This window comes from Amborella trichopoda, chromosome 10, assembly GCF_054954075.1.
Source record: "Amborella trichopoda isolate Santa Cruz 75 chromosome 10, AtrichopodaSantaCruz75HAP2 v2.0, whole genome shotgun sequence".
NCBI classification, from domain to species: Eukaryota; Viridiplantae; Streptophyta; class Magnoliopsida; order Amborellales; family Amborellaceae; genus Amborella; species Amborella trichopoda.
The window spans coordinates 3,604,773-3,621,230 of NC_142345.1; the positions used below are offsets into that span (position 1 = coordinate 3,604,773).

General features: G+C 36.9%; 2 protein-coding genes across 2 annotated transcripts; one reads left to right on the forward strand and one right to left on the reverse strand.

The window, feature by feature from the left end:
• Nucleotides 1-901: 901 nt before the first annotated feature.
• LOC105420991 (pentatricopeptide repeat-containing protein At1g11290, chloroplastic) lies at nt 902-3,593 on the forward strand. Its single transcript, XM_011626752.3, has one exon. The coding sequence runs from the start codon at nt 1,130-1,132 to the stop codon at nt 3,452-3,454; it is 2,325 nt and encodes a 774-aa protein (XP_011625054.3). The 5' UTR covers nt 902-1,129; the 3' UTR covers nt 3,455-3,593.
• A 30-nt stretch (nt 3,594-3,623) lies between these two features.
• LOC18438463 (pentatricopeptide repeat-containing protein At4g21300) lies at nt 3,624-6,356 on the reverse strand. Its single transcript, XM_006848644.2, has one exon. It carries the CDS (start codon nt 6,083-6,085, stop codon nt 3,722-3,724), a length of 2,364 nt encoding a protein of 787 aa, XP_006848707.2. The 5' UTR covers nt 6,086-6,356; the 3' UTR covers nt 3,624-3,721.
• Nucleotides 6,357-16,458: the final 10,102 nt, after the last annotated feature.

A 16,458-nucleotide genomic window follows, 5' to 3' on the forward strand; every position in this document is an offset into this window, starting at 1 on the left:
TAAGAGAAACAAATTCCAATTGATTTTGAGTGAGATAGAGCGAATGTAGTGAGGTCATAAGAGTGATCAAGAGAATATTTAAAACCAAAAGATTTCATGCTCCGGCGGGAGCATGCTATCCATCTACTCCCTCGGGTAAAATCTAATGTAGTAGTTTTCCGATGCCAAATTTTGGGGATATTAGCTGACCCTAAAGAGTTGGGATAAGACTCTGATGATGAAAATTTGAAGATCTAACATCATCAACCCATAGTCTAACCTTAAAAGAAAAAAAATTCAAATCACACTCTCTATGCACTTGAAAAAAATATAAAAAGTCTCAAGATTAAACAGAGACCGTCCAATTTCAAAAGGTGGGGCTCCCGTGCTTGCCGTACAAACCACTTCTAATGTAGAAAAATAAACTTGATGGTGACAAATAGTAGTCCCATGCTTAAAAAAACTACATTCAGTTTGATGCTTATCGATCAATACTCTATTAAAGAAAAAACCAAGGTTTTGCTTCGAATCTTAGGGATTTTGGTTCTTGACTTCGTTGAATCGTGCAAAGAACCTGTATTAAAAGGAAGGAAAAGTGATGGAGGAAAAAGACGTACAAGGATCCTTGCAAGAATTCTTTGGAAGGGCAGGCCAAATTAAATGGGAAACCCCTGTTCCACAAGTCTAGACACTACTCAATCACCAACCTTTGAGAGTTCCACTCAAGATGTCAAGTAATATAATAAAGGAACTTGAATTCTTCTCAAACTCTTAAAATCAAACAAAAAAAATAAAACAAAGCCATCTTTGAGAAAACAAGAGCTTAGTTCTTAACAAATCTCCTTAAACTGAAAGTTAAAAACCAAACAACTAGCTACCTATGAAACATGGACACGCATGCCTGTAGTCTTTTGCGTGCATAGATGCAATGCAGATACATGTATAGATACAATACTAATATGACACTATATTTGATACTTTACAAACTTAAGACACATTTTCTTCTCGACATATGTCTATAAAAAGTACTTAATCCTACTCTCTTGAAAGATCCACAAACACGTGATACACAATATAAAAGTACTAAAAATCACATTTTTGATACTTGTATCTGTGTCAAATAGTACCGCTTATTCTTAATGACATAGACATGTTTTATGAACCTTTCTTTAGAGCCTGCACCTCCACAAGGACCCTCCTCCAAATCCATGCCCAGCTATTGGTCACAGGCCTCCATAAAAAGGCCCAAATAGCTACTAAACTTGTCAACGTTTATTCTAAATTTGGTGACGTCGAGCCTGCTACATTAGTCTTTAGAAGGGTCACTGACCCAGATGCTTTTCTCTATGGAGTTATGATGAAAAGCTATGTATGGAATGGGTTCTTTGAGGAACCCATTATGCTTTACCATGACATGCTTCTTTTGCAGCTTTTGCCTGGTAATTTCACATACCCACCTGTACTTAGAGCTTGCTCTGGTCTAAACCATCTGATTATGGGCAAGAAGATCCATGGTATCATAATTCAAAATGGGTTTGAATCAGATAATATAATTCAGACTTCTCTGGTGCATATGTACACAACTTGCAGTTGTTTGGATGATGCTCGTAAAGTTTTCGATAGAATTTTGGAGAGAGATGTGGTTTCATGGAGCTCTATGGTTTCTGGTTATGCACACAATGGGAGGACTATCCAAGCTATTGAGACTTTTTCAGAGATGAGTTTGAGAGGTGTGGAGATCGATTCTGTGACCTTGCTTGGGGTGACTCAAGCTTTCTCTAATGTGGGGTCTTTAAAACAGGGGAAGCTGATACATGGTTATTTACTGAGGAGGGGGATTTCAATTGATTGGTCGGTTGAGAATTCACTAATTTCCTTATATATCAACTGTGGTTGCTTAGATAGTGCGCATAAGTTGTTTTCAGTGATGCCGGAAAAAAGTGTTGTTCTATGGAATAAGATGGTTACTATCTATGCTCAAAATGGTTTATATGAGGAGGCATTGAGACTTTTCAGTCAAATGATGAGACAAGGATTTGGGCCTGATTCTTTTACCTTTGCTGTTTCTTTCTCATCTTGTGCAAATCTAGGAAACTTTGTGCTTGGGAGTCAAGCCTATTGTGTTGTAATAAAAACTGGCTTTGAATCTAATGAATTTGTTCATAACTCCCTCATAGATATGCACTGTAAATGTGGGTTTGTGTGTGATGCATGGAAGATCTTCGAGAACATAGAAGACAAAGGTCTTGTGGCTTGGAATTCGATGATCTGTGGGTATGGACAAAATGGTAATTCTGTTGAAGCGATAACCCTTTTCGATAGGATGCTTAGAGAATACCCTGAGCCTAATAGGGTGACCTTTCTCAGTGCAATTCAGGCTTGTTCCCATCTGGGTTTTCTAGAGAAAGGAAGATGGATCCACCAAAAGTCCATTACCCATGGTTTTGATAATGATTCTTATGTTTCTACATCTCTCATTGACATGTATGCAAAGTGTGGAGACATTGAAATGGCTCGAAAAGTGTTTGAAAACATGAGAGAGAAGAATGTAGTCTCATGGAGTGCCATGATTGCAGGTTATGGCATGCATGGCTATCTGGCAAAGGCGATTTCACTGTTCAAAAAAATGGAAGGTTCGTGTGTGAAGCCAAACACTGTTACTTTCGTGAGCATGCTTTCAGCTTCTAGCCATAGTGGAAGTGTTGAGACAGGCTGGTTCTATTTCGTATCCATGAAAAGAGATTACCAAATTATTCCAATACTAGAACACTATGCTTGCATGGTTGACCTTCTAAGTCGCGCAGGCCAACTTGATGATGCATATGAGTTCATAGCATCGTGCCCTGTGAAACCCAATGCTAGTATGTGGGGTGCTTTGCTTGGTGGCTGTAAAATCTATCAAAGGATGGACCTTATCAAAGATATTCAGAAGCATATTTTAGAGCTAGAACCAGAGAATGATGGATACTATGTCTTGCTATCAAATATTTATGCTGATAGTGGGAGATGGGAAGACTTTGGAAGGTTAAGAACAATGATGAAAGATATGGGAATAAAGAAGGCACCTGGATATAGCCTAGTTGAAATGAATGGAAAGGCTCATAAATTTGTTGCCGGGGATACTTCGCATCCAAAACTGGAGGAGGTTATGAGGTTTCTGGAGTCCATGGAAAGTTTGGAAGAAGAAGAGAGAGGTTACCCACCACTCCAAGCGTCCTTGAGGCTCAATATAGAGGAAGAAAGGAAGGAAATTGTTCTTAGAAGCCACAGTGAGAAGCTAGCTATGGCTTTTGGGATCATCAGCACGAACCCAGGGGTGACAATTCGTATCACGAAAAATCTGCGTATTTGCTCTAACTGCCACAGTTTCACAAAGTTTGTTGCTAAGGTCACAGGCAGAGAGATTATCATGAGAGATTTGAACCGTTTCCACCATTTCAAGGATGGTTCTTGTTCATGTGGAGAATATTGGTGATCGTACATGCATAAATGCATTCGTACATAAATATACATTTACATGCACACAGATACATGCATCCATAGAAGCCAGATTGATATTAACATTAATTTTTCATTTCCTTTTTTATGTTCTAATGAGTAATTAAAGCATTCCATATTGTGTGTGTATGACATGCATAGGTGTATTTGTCATTTATCGTTTGTTCACTTTTCACAAGTAATAGAATCATTGATACAGTATTGGGGGAGACTCATGCTCCATGAATGAGTGAACGCATTTTATCTAATTTGTCAAGCTATATCCTGGTATTTTCTTTAAGCCTCTCTCTCTTGCACTTGTCCTCAACCTTTCTGCACTTCTCCATTGGCCTGCATCAGCATAAATGTTTGACAAAAGAGTATAAGTACCTGAGTTTTCAGGTTCCAAACTTAAGAGCTGACTTGCTACAACCTCCCCCATCTTCACATTTCCATGAATTCTACAAGCCCCAAGTAATGCACCCAAAGTACTTGTACTCTTTTGCAACAAAGGCACACTCCTTATGAAACTATAAGCCTCTTCAAGATGGCCTGCTCGTCCCAATAGATCGACCATGCATCCATAGTGTTCTTCACATGGGGTCATGGAGTACTCATCAATCATGGAATAGAAGATCTTCCATCCTTCTTCTACTAAGCCCACATGACTGCAAGCAGATAGAATGGAGGTGAATGTAACTTCATCTGGTCTAATTCTTCTCTCTCTCATCATGTTTAAAAGCTCTAGTGCTTTCAAGCAATTTCCATGTGATTTATATGCTCCTATCATTGAATTCCAAGAGGCCAGGTCGCTTTCTTCCATGTTCTTGAATAGAGCTTCTGAAGCCTCAAGCTTCCCACATTTTGCATATGTAAAGATGAGAGAATTAATGATGCTGGATTCTCTCTCCAACCCAAGCTTATACACACAACCATGGACTTCTTTTACTTTTCTTGAGGATCCTAGCTGAGACAAAGCCTGAAGAAGGGCAATAATGGTCACTGAATCAGGCTTCTCTCCCCTTAGTAGTTGCATCATTTGAAACACTGCTATGGCTTTATCAGCATGGCCAAAATTCACGTAACCCATCATCATCGACACCCATGAAACCAAATCTTTCTCTCTCATCCCATCAAGAAATTTCCTAGCAAGATCAAGGCACCCGCATTTCGCATACATGTCCACCATCTGATTACACACTTCCAAATCTGAACCAAACCCATACTTTACTACGCACCCATGTAGTTGCCTCCCCCTTTGGATATCTGTTAGATTAGCACAGGCTGAGAGCAAATTCAGCATTGTAGCAGTGTTAAATCTCATGCCAGTTTCTCTAACTAGAGATAAGACACCAAAGGCCTGCTCAGTCAACCCACTATGAAGATAAGCACCAATCATCACATTGCAAGATACCACATCCTTGAACTTAACCGTATCAAAGACCTCTTTGGCCTTCTCTATCTTCCTGCACTTACCATACATTTCTATCAGAGCAGTGGCTGCAATTAAATCAAGATCAATTTCTCTTCTGATTATATATCCATGAATACTCGCTCCTAAGCTCAAGCACATCAGATCGGCACAACCCAAGAGAGCATTTGCCAAAGAAATCAGGTCTGGCTTGAGATTCCTCTCTATCATCATGAAATGGAAGAAATTCAAAGCTCTTAAGGGATTTCCGTACTGAACATAGCCTGAAATAATCACATTCCAAGAGCCGACATTTCGCTTCCCAACCCCACTAAAAATGGCCCCCGTTATTTCGAGAGCACCACACTTCACATAACCATCTATTAGAGATGTCTCAAAAATTTCATCACCATGACCAACTCCCCTTCTAAGAGCAAAACAATGGATGGATTTGACCTCGAAAAGAGCTCCAATTTTTGTTGCTGCCCTAATCAAACTTACCAGTGTGACCCGATTAGGACTGAAACCTTCATTTTGCATCAAACCCAAAATTCTAAAAGAATTATATGAATCATCAGTCATTGTCGCCTCCGCATAACCGGTAATTATGGCAGTATATGCAACTAAATCTCTTTCAGACATCTCATCAAACACCATTTGAGCATTTTGCATAGAACCACATATCGAATATAAACCGATAAGGGATGAGGCCACAAATCTATCGGCACTTAGTCCTAGTTTCAAAGCATCTCCATGAATTCCTTGCCCAATCTTTGAGCTCTCAAGTTCAGTGCAACTCTTGAAAGCAAATGTAAAAGTAGAACTGTTATAACCAATCCCTTCTCTCTTCACGCACGAATATAGCCTTAGAACTTCACTGAAATAACCAGTTCTAAAATACCCAATTGAGATTGAAGTCCACAGAGAGAGATTCCTATTGATAATCCTATGGAATACGGCTCTTGAATCTGTTAAGCTACCAAATTCGGCGTATGAATTGAGAAGCTTAGATCCCAAATATATGCTATTTTGAAGACCATGGGTGATAATGGAAGCATGTAGCTTTCTCAGAGATTGAATGTTAATGCAATTTTCCAGTAATGGAAGGAATGTATGCATGGTAAGAATGGAAACTGGCGTTTCTATGAAAAATTGAACAATACCCAATAGGAGAAATGACAAAAAATGGCGGAAAAAATGACAAATATAATTATGCATTCCTGGTTCGATTCAAACCTAAGAATCAGTGATGCTAACAGTCGATTTTTTTTTTATAAAGTGATTTTTTTTGCAATAAACGGTATATATGTTATCACATTGAATGGAAGTATAAGCCTGATAAGAAAAGAATTTAAATTCATAAGGAAAAAATGATACAGTGGGTCTGAAATCTGAATTTAACTTAAAAAAAGGGTTCTGAGGTTAAGTTTACATTAAAAACAAAAAAGAAAAACAAGAAACAAAAAAAGGGCTCTGAATAGTTTATTAAGCCTTTAAGAAACGCAACGGTCTCAAAAACTGCTTTTTCAAAGTTCACCAAAATAACGTTTTTCTTATAAAGTGATTTTTTTTGCAATAAACGGTATATATGTTATCACATTGAATGGAAGTATAAGCCTGATAAGAAAAGAATTTAAATTCATAAGGAAAAAATGATCCAGTGGGTCTGAAATCTGAATTTAACTTAAAAAAAGGGTTCTGAGGTTAAGTTTAACATTAAAAACAAAAAAGAAAAAAAAGGAAAAAAAAAGGGCTCTGAATAGTTTATTAAGCCTTTAAGAAACGCAACGGTCTCAAAAACTGCTTTTTCAAAGTTGACCAAAATAGCGTTTTTTTCAAAAAAGGAAAATTTTACAGAAAATTTTTATTTTATTTTCAAAATTTAAAAATAATCCTCAATATTTCATATGTTATGCTCAATCATGTCTTTCAAGAGTGTATTGTGCATTTAAGTTTTGACATTTTTCATACACTAGATTAAGCTCAATGGACGTGAAAATCCCATCATTCATGAAAAATAAATAAATTTATTAAAATACCCAATACCCCTTAATCTGGCAGGGTAGATTTTATGGGGAGAATTGTTAAAAGCCCCCTAAAATGTACTCTATAAACACTCTACCCCCACAGCAAACTTTTTTTACTTTGTTTTATAAACTTTTATAACTAAAACCCCCCTAACTAAAAAAGTTGTAATTTTTTGATGAAACTACCCCTTCTCATACGTTCAATGTATCGAACGACGGACCCCAATAATACATTCGCCGGACTGCGGTACTTATTTGCCAAACTCATCACATATGCCGGTCTGATTTACTGCAATACCGGATTGCTTATTTAGACATCGATACGCCGGACCGTAGACAACTAACGCCAGACCTTAGATTACAAAGCGTCGAACCCAGACAATGATTTGCCAGACTTCCTACTCCAGTTAACAAACCACCGAAGTGCAGCTCTGCAACGCCGGAGTTCTTCTTTAACAGTGCCAAAAATCGGCAGATTGCCACGGTTAGAGCACCGGAGTGGCGATGAATCCAGGAAAAATATCACCGGACTACTGCATGATTGTGCCGGTGCGCCATGAATCCAAGAAGCCAATCCCCGGACCCTTGCGGAAGTGCCCACGCTTTTTCGGACTGCCGTGTGACTCTACCGTAGTGCCATGACTCCAGGAAATGAATCGCTGGACTGCTACGGTTACAGTGCCGAAGTGCTGATGAAGCCAGTAACGAGATGGCCAGACTGCCGCATAAATGTGCCGGGGTACCATGACACCAGGAAGCAAATCGTCGCACTGCAATGGTCAGTGTGTCGGAGTGCCCATAAGCCCAGGAAGCAAATTGTCGAACCCTTGCGGTGACAGTGCCGGAGTGCCGACAAACTTCCGGACTAACCCAGGGGTATAAGGTAAGGGTAAAAAAAAAAAAAGTAAATTAAAAAGGAGAGGTAATTTTGTCCTAATTTTTATGTTTTTAGGTTTGGGGGGTTTTAGTTATAAAAGTTGGTTTTTTATAATAAGAAGTGAGAAAAGTTTGGGGTGGGGGTAAAGTGTCTTTAGAGTACATTCTAGGGGTTTTTAGCAATTTTCCTTATTTTTTATATTTTTATAAGAGGGTGATGGTGCCCCAAGTTTTAACCTAATTCAATGTTATATAAAAAGCAATAAAATTAGGTTTATATAATATCTACCATGAAGATCATGAATGCGTAAAAAATATATATATATATATTAAAAAAATAATATTTTTTTGAAAATTTTTTTAAGAGAAATTACAAAAAACCCTCAAGATCACACTTGCTATGCAACTTACACCCAACCTAACTATTTCTCTCATTTTGTTCCCCAAAACAAACTTTCTATTCAAATAAAACCCAAAGAAAAAAGTTCATGTTTTTGGACAGAAATGCCCTTCCCATACACAAAAATCATTTTTGGACAGATTTCGCGTTAACTTTTGGACCCAGTAGTACATTGTCGGAGCGCAACATCACATTGGCAGAGCGCACAAGTGTTGAACCTCCCTAAGACAACTACTGGACCGAAACTGACTACTGTCGGATCGCACTTTATATAGTGCGGGATAGAGGAGAGAGGCGTAGGTAAGGTAAAAATAAGGGAAGGTAGTTTAGGTATTTTTTTATTTTTTATTTGATTGGGGGTATTTGCATAGAAAGTACATTTTGGGGAAAAGAGTGAGAGCAAAAGTTAGGTTCCGCGTAAGTTGCATAGAAAGTGTACTCTTGGGGTTTTTTATAATTTTTCTAAATTTTAGACTGTTGATTTTATTTTATTTTGAAGATACCAACAACTCCAACATTCATTTTTAAGATCGATGTGTGATACCTCGGGAACACAAATACAGTTACGCGTACTCTTACCAACTACTATTCCATAAAATTTAAATATATTATACAGTCCCACAAAAGTCTAAAATATGAAATGTGTATTCATTTAAGAAAGGTGTGGCTTGTATAAGGCTGAAGCCCAAGCCAATCAAAGTAAGGTGCATAAACATGTTTTTAGTATAAGAAATCTTTGTAATGGTCTAAATATATATTTTTATCTTTAATTATAAAATTTAACGATTAAAAAATAGTGTAGATTTTAAGCAATTTTATGAACACTTAAAAATCTTGAGAAAATTTTTTCAATTTGAAAATTTTAAAAGTAATTGCTAGATGATTATTTTTAAAAGAAGCATTTGAACAAGATTTTAAAAGTGAATCTATGACCTATATGCCCTTTTAGATTTTCGACCCGGTTCAGCTGATCTGTGATCCAGTCTTCTGAACTGGTTATCATTAAAAATATGAAAAAATAAAACTACCCGGTTCCCGATGTTTTGCAGGAAGCGGTTTGTCCTCTGATGTTTTTTGATTCGGATTGGTCGGTTCCGATATGGATCAGCATTTTCTTAAAATATTGATTTTGAATTGAGTTTTCTAGCACTTGTATCTCATCATTGGAAAACTGAACGGTCCGTGTTCACATTTTTCAATTGCATAGAGCGTACAATTTGGGAAAAACGAATTATCGAGGTTAGTCCATGGATTGAATAGGTCACATCCTCAAAATTTGGGATGCCAAAAGATATCCTACTCGCTTAAGAGCATATTTTTCATTTACTCTCTTGGATAAAACCCCACCTAGGATTAAGTTTATGGCCTTAAATTTTGGGATAAAACCTTTTAACACATAGATTAAGCTAAATAAATTTTTTTTTTCTAATTGCACCCTTTAAGCATTTGAAAAAAAATAATATCTCAAGTTTGAATTGAAACTGTATAATTTTTGGAGGATGACCTCAAGTGTTAAAAAACTCAAATTTCAATTTTTTTTTTTTTTTTTTTTGAGAATAATCATTTAGCAATTCTCAAAGGACGGTTTCTAAAATTTCAGATTGAAAAATCCTCTTTAAGTAGGTCATCTGGCCGACGGAGTAGTAGTAAAGCGCCTTAAGGAGCATAGTATATGCGCTTATTTGGGGTTACAAAGTTATTTGTTGGCTGGATTTTAAGTGAGAGTAAATGGGCATTGTACTTCTATGGAAGTATAACATCTTTCGGCATATAGTAACATAGAGCGAACTCACTAAGCGGCTAGCGCTGGATTTGTAAGGCTACATCCTAGGCGCAATTTTTATCAAAGGTAGTGGCCCTCTCCCGGATAATACACCCAAACAAAAAAAAAAAAAAAACAAAAAAAACAACAAAAAAAAAACAAAAACAAAAACAAAAACAAAAACAAAAGCAAAAACAAACATGGGTCCACTCTCTTCACTCACCTCCTATTATTGTTTTATTCCAAGTAACTCGAATGGATAGTGATTCTACATCTTTCTTAAAAAGAAATGCAACATGAATGTTGAGACATAAGATTAATGTTGTCAAATTTGCTTTGTTTCGCCCAAAGCCTTCGGATTTTAGGCCTACATCGAAGCAAAGCGAAGCCTAGAGCTGTTTTTCGGTCAGATTCGGGTATGCTTCAGGCTGATTCATCTGAAGCTTTGCCCTCTTTGGCCTAAGCAAACAAATATCTAAATTAAAAAAAAAATTTATTTTTAAATTTTCATTATTTTTATATATTTGTATATACAAATATGTAATTTATTTATATTAAATTTAAAAAAAATCTGAAGTCTTCTGCGAATCGGCTGAAACACCGAATTGTTTCTTTTTTCTCACCAAACCAAACAAGATTTTGAAGCAAATCTAACAACATTACATAGAATGCTCATTCATTACTTAAGAAAAAGCCTTTATGTATATGTATGCAATAATACAGGGTTTTCATATAATAATACACTTTCATTATATTTTATATATCTTATATGTATGTAGAGATCCGTAGCCACTCGATTCTATACTTTAATTATGACATGATAGAAACAGGTATGGCCTCGTGACATTGTTATTGTTCACTCCTAGCCATCCATCTAAGCAAGATTGAGCCACTGTAAGATGAGTATCGTATGCATCTCCGCATATATAATTTACATGTGTTTGATATCATCCATTCATCTACTCTCTGTCGGACGCTGTGAATGACCCAACACATAAACCACAATCTACAACAAAAAAAAGTATTAAATGACTTCCACAAGATCTCACTATTACTCTTAAAACCGCAAAAAAAGAGTAGTCACTGACTTGTAGGTGTCACAGTGTTGCTGAAAATGTTAAGGACCAACAAGCTCCACAGGTTAAATTTATTCAATAATTTCTGACTTTCACCTGGAAAGAAGTACCCCAATAATTGTAGGGGAGGCTAATAAAGCTCATGGCACATGCCCTTAAACCAAAAGCCACAATGCAATTCCTAGCATCAGCTCCATAGAGACACATTGATTTCTTAGTTTAAGCCCACCCACAAGTCTCAATCTCACTCATTTTCATCTCCAAGAAGAGGCATAAACTAACTTACCCCTTTGATTTGAGCCATCCATGACTAAATCAAGGTCTCTAATCCCTAGTGTTTTTTAGCCTTACCACAATTTGAGGTTTACTCTTTCCATTACCAAAGAAATTATACTAATCCCTCTTGTTTTGAGCCCACCCCAGGTTGCATTTTGTTGAGGCTGGAGTACAATGGAGAGCACAAAGAGGCCTCATGTGGCCATGCTTCCAAGCTCGGGCATGGGCCATATAGGCCCATTCGCTCACTTCGTCGAGCTCCTTGCGATAAACCATGGCTTCACTGTCACCTTCATTGTGCCTATCCAATTGTCTCAGTGCCTGAATCCTATAGCCTCAAGGCTCTCTTCTCCAAGGGCCTCGACATCCGCCCTCTCTGCTACTCCCTCCCCCCCCCCATCCCACAAACAATTCAGACCCTTTCTTGAAACAATGGGAACTCATCCGTGGCTCACTCGATGTGCTTGAGCCACTTATAGCAAACCTCACTGACCTCTCGGCTATCATAACTGATATAACCCTTGCAAGTGACACTAGTTTCACTCTCACTGACCACTTGGGCCTTCCGAATTACATCATGTTCATTTCTTCGGCCTCTATGCTCGCCTTTTTAGCGCATTTCGCATCCATTTTGACAAAACCTCACCGCATCCAATTTGACAAAACCTCACCAAAGAAAGTGTCCATATACCAGGCCTAGCTCCTTTGCCTGCTTCTTCTATCCCTTCAGCACTAAGAGACCCAAACCATGCATTCACCATTACATGCATTCACCAATATCTTTCGAACCAATTCGCTAGCTCTCCCTAAGGCCTCGGGCATACTCTTGATCATATTTTGAGCCCTCGATCCCGACGGTCTTAACGCCCTTGCCTTACAACCCAATATGCCATCTATCTTCCAATAAGCCCCTTGGTCCCTGAGCGATTGAGGCTCCTGGTTTGACAATCAACCAATTGGGTCAGTCCGATATGTGAGCTTTGGAAGCCAAACTGTGATCTGGAAAGAACAAATCGAAGAATTAAAGTTGCATGCTCCTCCAAGATCACAAAAGATTGTCAAACAAGTAAAAGTAATGAATGAAGAAAACCCAGGTACCGTACTACATGGTTTTGAGGTATGAAATCTATCCCACGTTACATGGTAAGGCCATATAGGAAAAAATGATTAAATAACTTTTTATTTTATGTTTAATATGCTTTGGTTATATTTTGGCTAATTATTTTATGAATATGTATGGAGTGTATGGACATTAAGTGATAGGTGTTAACAAATTTGAAAGAACTAATTTTTAAATACGCTATGTTTTAGTGCCTCCTTGTGCTAGAGTATGAACTACTTAAGGCAGTAATACATATAAAGATGTGATTTGATCATAGGCTTTGAGCCCTAATAATGAAATACGAGATATGTGTATAGCTCATTCAAATATGTAAGCACGAAGGGAGTGTTCTAATGGAACTCGGTCTAAGTGATCATTCTCCCAATAATGTCTATAATATGATGTGTTGCATATAATGATGATCTATTGATAAAGTCTCCATATTTGCCAAAAATGAAATATTTTGTCAATGTTTCAATAGACATTCTTCAGTCATGATTTATTTTGGATAAAATTATAAGCTGGTATTTACGATTTTTTTTTTTAGCCATGAACTTGACTTGATAGGAAATTTAAAAAAAGAATGCGGCCAAATGATTTATGAAGGCTAAGCATGTATTTTAAAATTAAAATTGGATGATTTGAGAAAAACCTAAGTTTATGAATATGATTTTGAGAAAACCACATAGTCTTGCAAAGTCTATTAAACTTTTATGAAAATCATTTTAAATTGTCATGCTATTATATATATACCAAGTCAATATTTTCTATTAAAGAGAAAAACATTGTGTCTTGACGGTATTTATAAAAATGAGAGAAAAAATGTCATGCACTGGTTTTTAAATACCTATGTTCCTTGATCCATGTTTCTGGTTATTTAAAATCTTCGATTACCTAAGACCTTGAACCATAAAGAATGTTGAAGGAAGGTCATCATGCTAGGCTTCATTGATACATGTCGTGTTGATTAGATAACTTGATTTGTATGGATTTACTACCAAGATGACTAGTATGGTTGAACATTTGTGGTTCATGAAGGTTTTGCATATTGTGAAACCAACTAGTATTGAATTACATATTGCATAAGACTTGTTATGTTATCTCATGATACATGTATAAGAATGTTGAGAATGTATATGTTGTATATGCAATAATTGAATGGGAGCTGCTACAGTTCCACATTTTTTTTTTAGGTGCTTGGATATGCAGATATATATGTGCAAGCTATCTCACGGATCCAGATGATGCAAAGTCTATAGCTGGATATGTGTTCTTGCTTGGAGGGGGTACAGTTTCTTGGAAATCAAAGAAACAAGAGGTGAACATAGAGCCAAAGTACGTCGCGTGCTGTTTGGCAGCCAAGGAGGCTGTATGAATTAATAAATTTTTTAATTGACTTGACTTTCACCCCGTGCGTTATGAGGCAATAAGGATTTTATATGACAACACGAAGACGATATGCATGTCAAAGGAGTTACGATTCCATAAGAACTCTAAACACATAAAAGCATGTTTTTGTCACCTGAAGAATGAAGTGAGATTGAGAAAGATCAAGATCCAGATAAACTAAATATTTATGTCGGTGCACTTGCTAATATTTGACAGGCCAAATGGAACAACAGCCTGTAATGTTGTTTACACATGAAACCCAGATGTGTGGTGATGATTGTATGGCTACAAAAGGGAACAACTTATTTGAAACTCTTTTGAGCCCATGGACATACGACCCCATGCGATGAAGGTATGTGATGGTCTTCTGCGACAACATATCCATTATTCATAATGCCATGTGAAAGATGGGCTATGACCACTTTTGGCAAATGATCCGAGTAGCAAAGAGAAAAAAGCATTGTATATATAAGTCTTTTTGTGAAAAGATTGATGACGAAAGCCATGATTATTGTATTGAAAGAGAATAAGTGAAAAATGCTTGAGAAAAAGATTGTAATTGGGAGATAGAGATGAGGATGAGAAAAAGTGAAGAAGAGATAATGTAAGGCCTTCAAAGGCTAAGTGGGAGATGTTGCGTATATGTGGCCTTTCAAGGCCTTGTGAGTGCTTGTAAAATGAAATAATATAGTGGAACATGAACTCAATGGGAGTGTGGTCCCTCATGGACCATAGTATGCAAACAAAGTTTGCAGATCCCGGACTGTGCTTAACGATCTAGGCCAGTCAGTTGGAAAACACCCATGGTACTTGGTTATAGAGAACATACTGAGAAGGGTTCTAATGGGTCATCCTTTGATGAAGTCGAAACATATGTCCGGATGAGTAAGCTTATGGACTGTGTGACCCTTGTGTGTTATGGTGGCCTAAAAAGACAGGAGCCAAAGCCTCATTTATGTGCCATCACATGACATGCATATTGATAGATCATTCGGAAAAGCAAGTAATCCACCTTCAGGGTGAAGCGTATGCATGTGCAAGAGATACCCCTATACGCCATAGCGTTGTGGTCGCATCAAGTCTAGGTGACCTTAACTCGTCTCTAAGGGCGGACCTGTAATCTACAGACTGGGATTGTAACCCCTTGGCTCATTGGCCAGACTTTGGTAACCTGCTAATGAGCCCTTGCTTGGACTGTAGATCATGGGAAACACTGGGTCGATCTGATAATGCAAGTGTGATATGTAATCCACAGTTGAAGGTGGAGTGCCCCATTATTGTTGATTCGATTCCTAAACCATATAGATCATTTTTCCATCAAATTAATTTAATTATGTTTGTTTTATGATAGAAATTATTTTAGAAGTATTATTTGAATTTTTATGAACCATTGGATATTTTATTTATAATTTTAGATTTATAAACTTAAAGATATTGATTTTACCATGGTTTAAATATTCAAATAATATTCTAAAATTATTTTATTGATTTTAAAAATATAAAGATACCATGGGGATCTATTGTGCACATGGGCCCACCATATTTTTAGAAGGTGGGGCCCATGAGTACCTCCCTTGGGTGGCACACCCCACCCTTATTCTCTTTTCTATTTTTTAGTGATATGACATGTGGCCATATGGTTGAAAGATATTGATTAAACATTGACTTGATATATATTTGAAAGATTTTGTGGAAAGATTGAATAGACTTGTGCTATTTTATGGTATGCACAATATTTTGATTAGATTTAATGTATTTAATTTCTATTGATGGGGAAATGGTTTAAGAAAAGGGGATAATGGTTCATGCACCTTCCATAATGTTGATGACCTATCTATGGAATAGATGACTTAAATCTCTCACCCCACAAGTCACTCAAGATCACTGATTCATATTCAATGTCACAAGAAGAGGCAAGCCAAAGAAAACATTAAGAAACCCTAATCTTATTCAAATCCTATAAAAAATGGATTGTTTCTACCCAAAAATCTTACACATCTTATCTATTGTACATAATTCTATATTTCTCTCTCATATCCCACAAAAGGGGCACACCCCACTCTCTCATCTTTGATCTCTCTCTCCCACATTGTAAAAGAACCTAAGGGTTTAAGTTATTGAGTTTTTCTCTCTCATATCTCTCAACTATGGATTTATGGTTAAGGGTTTTAGAGTCTAACAAAAAGAGAATCCATCTCTCTCAAGCTAGGTTGCTAAGGGAATTCACCTAGAGTTCGAGTTTGTGATTAAAGAGGTTCATATTCTATTAGTGTACCTTGGCTTAAACTTGCTTTCCCGATTGAGATTGAAAGTTGATCATTGATCTCGCGTCATCGGATGGTGGTGGCTCGGTATGGGGTGTAATAAGTCCAGTTGGGGTAATCTCTGACACTTTTTTTTTGTTTCTTGTCATATTTAATTATATTGTCTTTATATTCCCAAGTATAAGAATCGCGGATATTTTCTTTGTTTAAAGAAAATTAGTTTCATGACATCAAAGTTTGTAAGATCTTAGATTTGTTAGTTTTATTTTCTTTGAAGCAAAAGTTATTGTAATAAGACTACTAGTAAGTGATCTTTGCCAAAAGAAAAGAAAATGGGTAAAAAATAAAAAAAATAAAAAAATATATTCCCAGGCAAGATTGCATTACTCTTTCTTTCACACCAATCCGTCGGTGGGTTC